Raw genomic sequence first — 15,120 nt, 5'->3', positions numbered from 1 at the left:
CTGATGTTCTAGCAGTGTCTGAATCCTGGCTTAGGAAGGCCACCAAACATTCTGAAATGTCCATCCCCAACTACAACATTTTCCGTCTAGATAGAACTGCTAAAGGGGGTGGAGTTGCAATCTACTGTAGAGATAGCCTGCAGAGCTCTATCATACTATCCAAGTCTGTGCCCAAACAGTTTGAGCTTCCACTTCTAAAAATCCACCTTTCCAGAAATAAGTCTCTCACTGTTGCCGCTTGCTACAGACCCCCCTCAGCCCCCAGCTGTGCCCTGGACACCATATGTGAATTGATTGCTCCCCATTTATCCTCAGAGTTCGTACTGCTTGGTGACCTAAATTGGGATATGTTTAACACCCCGGCCATCCTACAATCCAAACTAGATGCCCTCAATCTCACACAAATTATCAACGAACCTACCAGGTACAACCCTAAATCCGTAAACATGGGCACCCTCATAGATATCATCCTGACTATCTTACCCTCTAAATACACCTCCGCTGTCTTCAACCAGGATCTCATCGATCACTGCCTTATTGCCTGCGTCCGTAACGGGTCCGCGGTCAAACGACTCCCTAAAACACTTTAGCGAGCAGGCCTTTCTAATTGACCTGGCCCAGGTATCCTGGATGGATATCGTTTTCATTCCGTCAGTAGAGGATGCCTGGTTGTTCTTTAAAAGTAATTTCCTCTCAATCTGAAATAAATATGCCCCATTCAAAAAATACAGAACTAAGAACAGATATAGCCCCTGGTTCTCCTCAGACTTGACTGCCCTTGACCAGCACAAAAACATCCTGTGGCGTACTGCATTAGCATCGAATAGCCCCCGCGATATGCAACTTTTCAGGGAAGTTAGGAGCCAATATACACAAGCAGTTAGGAAAGCAAAGGCTAGCTTTCTGAAACAGAAATTAGCATCCTGTAGCACTAACTCCAAAAAGTTTTGGGACACTGTAAAGTCCATGGAGAATAAGAGCACCTCCTCCCAGCTGCCCACTGCACTGAGGCTAGGAAATACTATCACCACCGATAAACCTACAATAATCGAGAATTTCAACAAGCATTTTGCTACGGCTGGCCATGCTTTCCACCTGGCTACCACTACCCCGGCCACCAGCTCTGCACCCTCCGCTGCAACTTGCCAATGCAACCCCCCCCCACACCCCCCGCTTCTCCTTCACACAAATTCAGACAGCTGATGTTCTGAAAGAGCTGCAAAATCTGGACCCCTACAAATCATCTGGGCTAGACAATCTGGACCCTTTGTTTCTAAAACTAGCCGCCGAAATTGTCGCAACCCCTACTATTAGCCTGTTCAACCTCTCTTTCGTAACGTCTGAGATCCCCAGAGATTGGAAAGCTGCCGCGGTCATCCCCCTCTTCAAAGGGGGTGACACTCTAGATCCAAACTGTTACAGACCTATATCCATCCTGCCCTGCCTTTCGAAAGTTTTTGACAGCCAAGTTAACAAACAGATCACCGACCATTTCGAATCCCACCGTACCTTCTCCGCTATGCAATCCGGTTTCCGAGCTGGTCATGGGTGCACCTCAGCCACGCTCAAGGTCCTAAACGATATTATAACCGCGATCGATAATAGAAAGTACTGTGCAGCCGTCTTCATCGACCTGGCCAAGGCTTTCGACTCTGTCAACCACCGCATTCTTATTGGCAGACTAAATAGCCTTGGTTTCTTAAATGACTACCTCGCCTGGTTCACCAACTACTTCTCAGATAGAGTTCAATGTGTCAAATCGGAGGGCCTGTTGTCTGGACCTATGGTAGTCTTTATGGGGGTGCCACAGGGTTCAATTCTTGGGCCGACTCTTTTCTCTGTATATATCAATGATGTCGCTCTTGCTGCTGGTGACTCTGAGATCCACCTCTACGCAGACGACACCATTTTGTATACATCTGGCCCTTCATTGGACACTGTGTTAACAAACCTCCAAACGAGCTTCAATGCCATACAATACTCATTCAGTAGCCTCCAACTGCTCTTAAATACTAGTAAAACTAAATGCATGCTCTTCAATCGAACGCTGCTGGCACACGCCCACCCGACTAGAATCACTACTCTTGACGGGTCTGACCTAGAGTATGTGGACAACTACAAATACCTAGGTGTCTGGTTTGACTGTAAACTCTACTTCCAGACTCACATTAAGCTTCTCCAATCCAAAGTTAAATCTAGAATCTGCTTCCTATTTCGCAACAAAGCCTCCTTCACTCATGCTGCCCTCGTAAAACTGACTATCCTACCGATCCTTGACTTCGGCGATGTCATTTACAAAATAGCCTCCAACACTCTACTCAGCAAATTGGATGTAGTCTATCACAGTGCCATCCGTTTTGTCACCAAAGCCCCATATACTACCCACCACTGTGACCTGCACGCTCTTGTTGGCTGGTCCTCACTACATATTCGTCGCCAAACCCACTGGCTCCAGGCCATCTATAAATCACTGCTAGGCAAATCCCCGCCTTATCTTAGCTCATTGGTCACCATAGCAGCACCCACCCGTAGTATGCGCTCCAGCAGGTATATCTCACTGGTCATCCCCAAAGCCAACACCTCCTTTGGCCGCCATTCCTTCCAGTTCTCTGCTGCCAATGACTGGAACGAATTGCAAAAATATCTGAAGCTGGAGACTCTTATCTCTCTCACTAATTTTAAGCATCAGTTGTCAGAGCACCTTACCGATCACTGCACCTGTACACAGCCCATCTGAAATTCGCCCACCCAACTACCTCATCCCCATATTGTTATTTATTTTGCTAATTTGCACCCCAGTATCTCTATTTGTACATCATCTCTTGCACATCTATCATTCCAGTGTTAATACTAATTGTAATTATTTTGCACTATGGCCTATTTATTGCCTTACCTCCATAACTTGCTACATTTGCACACACTGTATATATATTTTCTGTTGTATTTTTGACTTTATGTTTTGTTTTACCCCATATGTAACTCTGTGTTGTTGTTTTTATCGCACTGCTTTGCTTTATCTTGGCCAGGTCGCAGTTGTAAATGAGAACTTGTTCTCAACTGTCTTACCTGGTTAAATAAAGGTTAAATAAATACAAAATAAATAAACATGAAGAAAATGTAGTCTATTTCAGAAGAACAGAATAGCATACTCTGAGTTGACCTTATGTTAGGTCCTGATGTGGCTATGCCAAATGGCTGTGGGCTACACTAGTTCATTTAGCAGACAAGATTTGCTTATAATCTGTGGCATTATTTTATATTATTTTATAGTATGAAGAATACAATTGAACAAAGCTGAATAAAATATAAATATTTTCTCAAAATGATTTAAGGTAGTGCACACATGCGGCTATTCTGTGTTGAGCAGTTAACAAAGAAATAGGTACCCCTATATGCTTAATTTAGAGTTATTAATGTAACTGTAGTTGTTCTACAAACGTTGGGCTATATGTTTTGATTTTTAATACATTGTAAGGCTGCATGATGAGACTCTAATGATGATTTGAAAAAAGTTGCTTGAAACGCATGAGCTCTGCTTTGTTTTTTGCACAGGCTGTACACTCTCCGATAGTCTCTCATTGCCTTTTGCGCACGGAGTTCTGCGTTGTTCCCTTCTCCCTGAGTGCTGCGCAATCCGAAGCATCTCTCACTCACATGGCTCTCCGTCACGTGATCAGGTCTTTCTCACAGGTTACAAGTGAAGACAGACACATCGGAGACGCAACTGCGCGCGTCCTTATCCAATTCCGAGGTGCATATTGAAGATATTGGAAGAACTGTCCACATTTATATTCCGTCAGCCAACAAGATGAGTAGGCCTAATGAACAGCAAAAGCACTAGCCTATGTCAATCTACTATCCCCCATAGTACAAAAGTCGACATATTCTATTCTGTGCAATAAATAAATATTCCAAACATAGTCTGGGACAGTTGTGGGGTGCAATAAATCCCAAACTAATACAACCACTAGCATCAAAAAAACATTTTTTACGCAATGTGGCTGACGCAACAGATCAGAACGTTTAGCTTAAAATGTTGATAAACTATCAGGCTATTTCTGTGATAGGTGATTTGTAGGAGTCAGGCGCAGGAGATAAATCACAGAATAAAGAGTATATTCTGTAGTACAGAGTTACGCTGGATAGCGTCAAATAGTCCAGTGCGCAAAACAGGCGCACTGGAACAAAACAGGCACACAGGGAAAATATACCCCGGCAATACAAAATACACGTAGCTCAAAAGAGCTACTCTCTCCTCACATTAAACAATCACCCACAAGGACAAGGGGGCAGAGGGAACACTTATACATGTACTAATGAGGGGATATGAACCAGGTGTGTGTAATAGACAAGACAAAACAAATGGAATGATGAGATGAGATGCGGCAGTGGCTAGAAGGCCGGTGACAACGAACGCCGAAGCCTGCCCGAACAAGGAGAGGAGGCAGCTTCAGAGGAAGTCGTGACAGTACTCACCCCTTGACGCACAGCTCCAGCAGCGCGCCAACACTGGCCTCTGGGACGGCCAGGAGGACGCGGAGCAGGGCGAGCTGGATGGCGAAGGTGGAAATCCCACAACAGGGAGGGATCGAGGATAACGCCTGCTCTATAACCACGTCCATCGCCCATACTACCGGCGCCACAATGCAGGAGGCGGGAGTATGGGGGTGTTGTCTCAGGGCCTCTCCTCTGTGTCATATAGCCGTGACAGTGTGTCTGCCTTCACGTTCTTCGTACCCGGGATGTATGATAGAGTGAAATCAAACCAGGTGAAGAATAGGGCCCACCTGGCCTGGCGAGGATTCAGCCTCCTCGCTGCCCGGATGTACTCCAGGTTACGGTGGTCCGTCCAGACGAGGAAAGGGTGTTTCGCCCCTTCGAGCCAGTGCCTCCACACGGTCAGGGCTCGGACAACAGCTAACAGCTTCCGATCACCAACGTCGTAGTTCTGCTCCGCCGGGCTGAGCTTCTTGGAGAAGAAGGCACAGAGGCGGAGCTTGGGAGGCGTGCCCGAGCGTTGAGATAGGACTGCGCCTATCCCTACCTCGGACGCATCCACCTCCACTACGAACGGTAGTGATGGATCGGAGTGGGCCAGTACCGGGGCTGAAAAGACCATCAGGTTACTGAAGGCCCTGTCAGCCTCAGCAGACCAGCGGAGCCGGGACGGTTCACCCTTCAACAGAGATGTAATGGGAGCTGCGACCTTGCCAAAGTCCCGGATAAACATCCGATAGTAGTTGGCAAAGCCAATAAAGCGCTGCACCTCCTTAACCGTGGTTGGAGTTGGCCAATTACGCATGGCTGAAATGCGATCTCCCTCCATCTCCACACCTGAGGTGGTAGTGCGGTATTCCGAGGATGGTGACGGACTGTTGGAAAAACAGACACTTTTCTGCCTTGGTATAAAGGTCATTTTCCAACAGTTGGGCCAGCACTTTGCGAACCAGGGACACAGGCTCGGCGCGCGTAGTGGAATACACCAGAATGTCATCGATGTAGACCACTACACCGTGACCATGCATGTCCCGAAACACCTTGTTCACAAAGGACTGGAAGAAGGATGGAGCATTCATCAAACCGTAGGGCATCACCAGGTATTCATAATGCCCCGTGGTTGTGCTGAATGCTGTCTTCCACTCATCCCCCTCTCGGACACGCACCAGGTTGTACGCACTCCGGAGATCTAATTTGGTGAAGAAGCGCGCTCCATTCATTGACTCGATCACCGAAGGAATGAGGTTGAGAGGATAACTAAATCGTATCGTCTCTTGTTCAGTGATTGATAATCAATGCAAGGGCGCTGACAGCCGTCTTTCTTCTTCACAAAAAAGAGACTTGAGGAGGCGGGGACAAAGTGGAGGGACGTATAAACCCCTGGCGCAGGGGCTCGGTGACGTATGTCTCCATAGCCTCCATTTCAGCCTGTGACAGGGGATACACATGACTCCTGTTAGGCACAGTGTCTACCCGGAGGTTTATTGCGCAATCCCCCGCCTGATGAGGTGGTAACTTGGTCACCTGCGTTTTGGAAAACGCGTGCGCCAAATCGAGGTATTCGGGGGGAATGCGCACGGTGGAGGTACTGTCTGGACTTTCCACCATGGTTGCACCAACGGAAAAACCTAGACACCTACCCTGACACTCTCGCGACCACCCCGTGAGAACCTTCTGTGGCCATGAGAAGGTGGGGTTGTGGAGTGCTAACTAAAGAATACCTAATACCACAGGGAAAGCAGGAGATTCAATAATGAAACAAAGTGACTTGCTCGCGATGAGTCTCGCGGGTGACCATAGTGGCAGGTGCTGTAACTTCCCTAACAAACCCGGACCCTAATGGTCGACTGTCAAGTGCTCTGATGGGGAGTGGAATGGATAGGGGAACCAACGAAATGCCTAGACTGTGTGAGAATGCCCTGTCCATAAAGTTCCCAGCTGCGCCTGAATCTACTAGTGCCTTACACTGGGGAACTACACTGTAATCAGGAAAGTGGATGGGTAGGGTACAGTGCGCAGCAGAGGGCTCTGAACGAGTGTGGGTGTTCGATACCTGGGGTGACGCGAGAGTGCCCTGCCTGCCGCCTCCAGACCCAAACGAACGCTGACGACATTGTGTGGTGTAATGTCCCTTCGTGCCACCAGAGTGACACTGGCGCTGTCGTCCTCCACTCTCTCGGATCACCTCTCCACCCAGCTCCATCAGCTCGTGATCCGAGTCGGCCGGGGTTGGAACTGGAAGACCCCCAACAGGACGTCCTCTGGCCGCCAGCAGGTTGTCCAAGCGGATGGCCATGTCCACCAGTTCCGTGAAGGACAACATGGTGTGTCGGCAGGCTAGCTCCCTTCGGACATCCTCCCGCAGATGGCACCGGAAGTGGTCGATGAGGGCCTGCTCGTTCCACCCGGACCCAGCTGCTGGAGTCCGGAACTCCAGGGCGAAGTCCTGCGCAGTCCTCGTCCCCGGTCTGGCTCTCGACCCGGAATCTGCCCCTCCACCTGCCCTGCCGTAAGCTGAGCCCGCGGTTTGTGGGGCCGTTCAAAGTCCTGAGGAGAATAAACGATGTTACCTATGGCTTACTACTCCCTCCAGATTACCGCATTAACCCCTCGTTCCATGTGTCTCTCCTCAGGCCGGTGGTGGTTGGTCCGCTCCAGGAGTCTGAGGTGCGGGAGGTCCCTCCGCCCCCTCTGGACATTGAGGCTGCCTCCTCTCCGTTTTCGGGCAGGCTTCGTCATTCGTCGTCACCGGCCTTCTAGCCACTGCTGCTCCTCATCTCATCTCATCATTCCATTTGTTTTGTCTTCTTTATTACACACACCTGGTTCATATCCCCTCATCAGTACCTGTATAAGTGTTTCCTCTGCCCCCTTGTCTTTGTGTGTGATTGTTCATTGTAGAGGATATATAGCTCGGTGAAGCTAGATTTGTATTGTGTATCGGCGGGATTTTCACCCATGTGCCTTGTCTTCCCCAGTGCGCCATTTACCGCGCTGGTGTATATTACGCATTGCTGCGTACCTCTGTTTATTTGAATAAACATTCAATAGCGTGATTTCCTCTCCTGCGCCTGACTCCGTCCAACATCACCCGCAAAAGGCATCCTATGATGGTGCCACGTTGAAAGTCACTGAGCTCTTCAGTACGGGACATTCTACTGCCAATGTTTGTCTATGGAGATTGCATGGCGGTGTGCTTGATTTTATACACCTGTCAGCAACGGGTGTGGCTGAAATAGCCGAATCCACTAATTTGAAGGGGTGTCCACATACTTTTTACATGTAGTGTATATCTAATAATTTAACTTGAACATTTTAGCTCTCAACTATTGAGAGATGCTTTATTTTGGAGAATATAGTATTTACATGGTATTTACATATTCAATAGCCTAGTTCATTATGCATACTTTAGATCAACTTTTGCTCAGGACCTGCTGGCACCACACTTTTGTGTGTTGTTATGGTGGGCATTACGATGCCGTTAGCTAGCTAGCTTGTTGTTAAATTTCATGACCAAGCACTCTGAGCTGGCTCTGCTTGGCAGCCAGAAGGTTTGCCTATCTGTTTGCACTTTCACTCTGCCTCTGTGTTTTTACTATAATCAAATAGTATAGTAGGTGGTTAGCTAGGTCCATATTGATTCACATGTACTGTTGGAAGGATGTTAGAAGAATCTCAGATCAATGATCATTAGACGTGATGAAGTATAGAGTAACATGATGTTGTGATCCATCTCTAAGAACTCAGCGTCAGTCACAGTCTCTGCCCTTTCAGCAACCAATGGTGTGACAAAGCAATCCATCAATCAATCAATGAAGGTCTATTTATATATCAGTGTTACATCAACAATAACCCAGCCTAGATCCCCAAAGACCAAGCAGCAGCACAGTGTCAAGGACAAAAGAAATCTGGAGAGAAACCAGACTCAGAGGTTCCTCCGATAATGGATCATAATGTACTGTACAATGTGTCTCATCTCTCCTCTCTGTCCATCAGTAGGGGGTTGCAGACAGACATGTGCTAAAGAGAGAGCATCTGGGGCTGTTTTTCTCCTGAACATGTGACCTGACAGTGGGGAAAATTTGTTTTAAACAAATAGTTAAAAGCAGGAGATTTTCCTGGTTGGCAACCGCCAGTGTGAAATCCTGGCCCTAGCATGGCGACTCAAGTGTCGATTCTCTAGGGTGGCAGACAGTGTTTCAGTGTCCTTGTGGACCGGCCATTGATGCTCATGGCTTTCCATAAGTCATTGTCCTCAACAGCAGATGTGGGGTACCAGGCAGTGTGTTATCATGAGGAATACACTCGATAAACAACTAACCCTAACCCTTTCCCCCCAAGTATGGTTTCCATATAGGTCAATTTTGCTAGAGAGAGAATGGTGCTCAGTCGGCAGAGTCAGGGACCAACCTATGTTCTACCACTGCATAAGTAGATTGTAGCCTGTCCCCATTCCTGTATTCCCTACCACCATACAAGGCTTAAATATATCTCTTCACTCAGCAGCACTGCACTGATAGGACCCTGTGAATAATTGAAAATGTGTCAGTCTACACAGGCAAAGTCAGTCTACACTGGGCGACTCGTGGCCTACTTGCCCTCCCCCCTCTGGTGGGGGTAGTAAGAGGAGAGATTATGAGCTTTACTGTGTATGTGTGTGTGTGTGTGTGTGTGTCTGGATACTGACGTTCGGTTATAATAGATTGGTTATAGATTGGTGGTGCTGTTTGTATGTTTTGGTGATGCTGTGTGTGTATGCGTGTGAGGAAGAGTGAGAGAGTGAGAGTGAGAGTGAGAGTGAGAGTGAGAGAGAGAGAGAGAGAGAGAGAGAGAGAGAGAGAGAGAGAGAGAGAGAGAGAGAGAGAGAGAGAGAGAGAGAGAGCAGATGTCACCGGGCAGAGTCATCCATTACCTTTCCTTCTGTAGCAAGTGCAGTTGAGGTGCAGCAGAATGTCCCTGTGTCCCCCTTAACGCGACTGCACACTAGAGGTTTCAGGGGTCCAACGGGCCCGAAAGTCTGAGATCTGACCTGGGACCCGAGCGGTCAGGGTCCTAAATTCGGACTTTTGTCTCGGATCGGGTCTGATATAATTGCCATGAGTCTCGGGTATGTGCAATTAAAATAAATGTAGTGACTGGACCCGATTGGACCCATCCTCTGTTCATTTAATGTGTGTGAGTCAATGAAAACTACGTGAGCTTGTTATCTGTGTCAGCCAATTGCAACACAATAAAACATATAGCTTATGTCCAGCTATAAACAGGTTCCTGCTGCTCACGTCACATGCGCCTGATGCTGAGGAGAGCGAGAGAGACCAAGTGAAAGGAGCCTTGGCCTGGGCTACTGTTGATTGCGGAGATGGAGTCCTTTTTCATTGAAGTAAAACAAAAGCTAGAGGAGAAGGAGTATAGTAAAAAGCAGCTTACAAGGGGAATGTCCTCGGGACAAGTTTTAGTGGACAAAGATGAGAAGAACATTGGCGTGGCCAAATGGACTGTATGTCCAATTCTCAAAGTTTCTCATTATGTCACAAGCTGGGCTTGAACTCAGGTCTCAGATGTGGAGAGTTGGGTGTTCTACCCCTTAGCCACAGAGGAGGTATAGTAGGACCCAAACGAAACACCCAAGGCAATACTCCAGGCAAAGTAGATTTAATATAAAAAAAGGTATTCTATTGCACTTCAAAAATAATCCAACAAAAGTTCTTCTCAGAAAGAGGTATACTAACAGAGGTACAGTAAACCAAACAGGAGGACCAAACAAAATAACTCCACGAGGGGAGAAAAACAAAATAAAGATAACTTAGAAAAGCTTACTCGGAAAGACTCTGTGGGACACAGCAGGAGACACATAGCCAGGACTCAAAAACCAAGTGAGGAACAAGGGGAAAAAACACAGCTAAAATACTCTAGGGGAAACAAGGCACAGGTGACCTGGATAAAGCTAATAAGGACACACGAGGAAGAACTAAGGCAGAGGGGAACACAGATGACCTCTAGAGGCCCGGAGACAAACAGGAGGCAGGAAGCTGACACATTATTATTATTATTATTGTAAATCATTATTATTATTATTATAGTAGGCCTATTTAAGAATCTAAACCAGTTCTTTATGCAAAAATTCATTTTGTTGATATTCTACATTTTCGTTGGCTAAATTAAGTATTTTTAATTTTGTGATAATTTTGTTAAAAATAGGCCTGTTGTAAAATAAAATAAATGTAATTTAATGCCGCAATATAATAACCTGTTCGTATTTTCCCTATAAACAATGACTTTACTTTATTTTGATATTACCCGAATAAAGTTAAGCAACTTTTGTTAAGGTTTGGTGTGGTATAGCTATTATTAGGCTTAGCTACTGCAGACCTATGAAGGCAGTGCGCACCGGCACTCCAAGTTGAACTTGAGGTGAGGAAGAATGTTTTAGGCCTACCTGAGTTACTCCTTAAATCTAACAATATAATGCTTATCTTTATAAAAAAAGTAATGTTTTTAAGGACACGTAACAGTGGATCATTTGGCCAATATCGCTCGTTTATTGATGGCGCTGGCAACGCTCAGTCTGCGGTTTCTTTCTCTCTCTCTTTCTACTCTCGGATCTGAACGAGTCTCTCGGATCCGAACCAGCACGGGTCTGTTTGGGTCTGTTTTTCCACTGGTCTTTTTGGAACGTGTCTGACTGTCCTCTGGTCCATTCGGAATGGGTCTTTGTTTTTTTGAAAATTAATTTATGCATATTGGTTTGGGTGGGAAAGCCACGGATCCATTTCGGAACGGGTCCAACTTTTTGGACCCGTGAAGACCTCTACTGCACACACACCATTGCTGAAACATCACAAAGCAGGGGCACGGGTCATAACACAATACTTAGATGATATAATATCAGTCTACATCAAGTCCCAAAAGTGGGTTATGATCATAATTGTGCCATTCAGTCAAACCCTATAAGGAGTATGATAAACCAAGAGAATTGTCATGACTGCATCATGAAACACCACATGGAAACATTTTATGAGAGAGATATACAGGTAAAGACTCCAGAGATTTACAGGTAAAGAATCCAGAGATAAAAATGTAAAGATTCCAGAGATTTACATGTAAAGACTCCAGAGAAATACAGATAAAGGATCCAGAGATAGAAATGTAAAGATTCCAGAGATTTACAGGTAAAGAATCCAGAGATAGAAATGTAAAGAATCCAGAGATATACATGTAAAGACTCCAGAGAAATACAGAAAAAGGATCCAGAGATAGAGCGAAGAGCAGAGGGGATAGAAGGCAGCCCTGTTACAACCCTCTATCGAAGGATGAACGGATGAATCTGTGGCTAGAGAAACAGACATTTACTATTTTCTCCTCACAATATTTCACAATGAAAATAATGTGTCTTGCTGTATTTGTATTTGTATTTGTATTTGTATTTATTATGGATCCCCAGGCAGCAGCTACTCTTCCTGGGGTCCAGCAAAATTAAGGGAGTTATACATTTTTTAAACATTACAATACATTCATAACAGATTTCACAACACATAAGATGTATTTCTATCTGTTTAAAAAAAAAACTAATTTTACTGCTGGCATGAGGTACTTGATGTGGAATATAGTTCCATGTAGTCATGGCTCGATGTAGTACTGACTACATAGAGTCAGTACAGACTACATAGAGTACACACACAGGTAGCTTAGTGGTTAAGAGCGTTGTGCCAGTAACCGAAAGGTCGCTGGTTCTAATCCCTGAGCTGACTAGGTGAAAAATCTGTCGATGTGCCCTTGAGCAAGGCACTTAACCCTAATTGCTCATGTAAGTCGCTCTGGATAAGAGCGTCTGCTAAATGACTAAAAATATTTTAAAAATACTGTGCGCCTCCCATAGTCTGTTCTTGACTTGGGGACTGTGAAGAGACCTCTGGTGACATGTCTTGTGGGGTATGCATGGGTGTCCGTGCTGTGTGCCAGTAGTTAAAACAGACAGCTCAGTGCATTCAACATGTCAATACCTCTCACAAGTACAAGTAGTGATGAAGTCAATCTCTCCTCCACTTTGAGCCAGGAGAGATTGCCATGCATATTATTAATGTTAGCCCTCTGTGTACATCCAAGGGCCAGCCGTGCTGCCCTGTTCTGAGCCAATTGCAATTTTCCTAAGTCCCTCTTTGTGGCACCTGACCACACGACTGAACAGTAGTCCAGATGCGACAAAACTAGGGCCTGTAGGACCTGCCTTGTTGATAGTGCTGTTAAGAATGCAGAGCAGAGCTTTGGGGTGCCCTGTTCTTCAGTTGTGATTTTGAATAGTACATTAACTTGTTCCTCTTGATTTCTCTCTAGAAATACTCATGGACTCTACGACGGCAACAGCAGAGCTAGGATGGACTATCTACCCAGCATTGGGGGTGAGTAGAACAAAGCATCTCTTTATATGACACCATTTTACTAACTTTAAAAACTTTTAGTCATTTTGCAGATCCATTTTTGGATAGTCTCCAGTAGCAGCAACATGAGAAGGCCAATGTAGAACAACAACAAAAACAGTATAGCAGGAAAAGACCCCCATACAGCATGTGTGATGACTGTAAGTCGCGTGAGCGAAGTGATACTTCAACGGAGTCTTATTGCTGAATAGTCTGACTGTCAGCTCTTTGTGCACGCCTCCGAACAAGGCAGCCCAGGAAGACAATTGTCTGACATGAAAATGTACTCTTTTATGTTTGGTATCTACGGACCACAGGAGGTTGGTGGCACCTTAATTGGGGAGGACGGGCTCGTGGTAATGGCTGGAGTGGAATAGGTGGATTGGTATAAAATACATAAAACACATGGTTTGATGCCATTACATTCGCTCCGTTCCAGCCATTATTAAGAGCCGTCCTCCCCTCAGAAGCCTCCACTGCTACCGACTGTGTTAGTAATTCCACATTTTGAAGAGGTGTCAAGTCTGGCTCATTTACCCTTCTTATTTATTCTTTTTTCACAGGCAGACAAAGTTACATAGACAAAGGTCTCAAATAAAAAGCAGAAATATAGCAATCTTATCTGAAAACAATGTTATCTGACAGTATATTACATTTACATTTACATTTGGATTTAGTAACTTAGAAGCTTGTCCAAAGCGTCCAATTGGATGATTTATTTATTTCAATTATATTTCATATTCATATCATATGGTCATATCATATTGTTACCACATTTATTGTGATAATAACCATAATATGGGTTTTGGGGGTTTTATTCCCTTGACCAGTAATAAAATGACCAGTAATCAAATGTCCCGTTAAATGAATACGTTGACTGATTAGTTGTTTTCACTGGTCATGGATGTTAAACTGACCTCTTGCTCTGTCTGTCCTTGGCAGTGGGAGGAGGTGAGTGGATACGATGAGAACATGAACACCATCCGCACCTACCAGGTGTGCAATGTCTTCGACAACAACCAGAACAACTGGGTCCGCACCAAGTACATCAGCCGGCGAGGCGCCCAGCGCATCCATGTGGAGATGAAGTTCTCGGTGCGGGACTGCAGCTCCATCCCCAGCGTCCCCGGCTCCTGTAAGGAGACCTTTAACCTGTACTACTACGAGACGGACTCGGACACGGCCAATAAGGTGTCCCCGGCCTGGATGGAGAACCCCTGGATCAAGGTGGACACCATCGCAGCCGACGAGAGCTTCTCCCAGGTGGACCTGGGCGGCCGGGTGATGAAAATCAACACAGAGGTACGGAGCTTCGGCCCTGTGTCACGCCAAGGCTTCTATCTGGCCTTCCAGGACTATGGCGGCTGCATGTCGCTCATCGCCGTGCGCGTCTTCTACAGGAAGTGCCCCCGTGTGGTCCTGAACGGTGCCATGTTCCCCGAGACCCTGTCAGGGGCAGAGAGCACCTCCCTGGTGGCAGCGCGGGGCGTGTGTGTGCCCAACGGGGAGGAGGTGGACGTGCCCATCAAGCTCTACTGTAACGGGGACGGGGAGTGGATGGTGCCCATTGGGCGCTGCATGTGCAAGGCTGGGCACGAGGCAGTGGAGAATGGCACCGTGTGTCGAGGTGAGAGCTGCTGACATAATGTGTTTACTGCTACTGTGGACGTTTGGCCTTGGGGTCTACAAATGTTGCAGAAAGAGAAGGAGAGAGATATTGTTGTGGTCTCACTTTTATATGTCTTCGAAGTTCCTCCCAAATGGAAATAATGATTATTCTCATCAAGCTACACACAATACCCCATAATGACAAAGTAAAAACAGGTTTTTAGACATTTTTGCGCATTTATACAAATATATAAAATATATCGTATTTACATAAGTATTCAAACCCTTTGCTATGAGACTCGAAATTGAGCTCAGGTGCATCCTGTTTCCATTGATCATCCTTGAGATGTTTCTACAACTTGAACGGAGTCCACCTGTGGTAAATTCAATTGATTGGACATTATTTGGAAAGGCACACACCTGTCTATAAAAGGTCCCACGGTTGACAGTGCATGTCAGAGCAAAAACCAAGCCATGAGGTCAAATGAATTGTCCGTAGAGCTCCGAGACAGGATTGTTTCGAGGCACAGATCTGGGGAAGGGTACCAAAAAATGTCTGCAGCATTGAAGGTCCCCAAGAACACAGTGGCCTCCATCATTT

The 15,120-nt window shown here is 46.1% G+C and overlaps 1 protein-coding gene across 3 annotated transcripts in view; it reads left to right on the top strand.

The window, feature by feature from the left end:
* Window positions 1-15,120, top strand: part of LOC311149622 (ephrin type-B receptor 2-like) — an 81,057-nt gene that overhangs the window by 20,158 nt on the left and 45,779 nt on the right. For all 3 annotated transcript variants that reach the window (XM_084186809.1, XM_084186810.1, XM_084186808.1), the window contains exons 2-3: window positions 12,829-12,893; window positions 13,854-14,538. In XM_084186809.1, the coding sequence (XP_084042935.1) occupies window positions 12,829-12,893; window positions 13,854-14,538 (750 nt within the window). The remainder of the gene's footprint in view (window positions 1-12,828; window positions 12,894-13,853; window positions 14,539-15,120) is intronic.

This window comes from Coregonus lavaretus, assembly GCF_964263955.1.
Source record: "Coregonus lavaretus genome assembly, chromosome: 22".
In the NCBI taxonomy this organism is placed as follows: domain Eukaryota; kingdom Metazoa; phylum Chordata; class Actinopteri; order Salmoniformes; family Salmonidae; genus Coregonus; species Coregonus lavaretus.
This window is presented reverse-complemented; position numbering and strand designations above follow the sequence as displayed.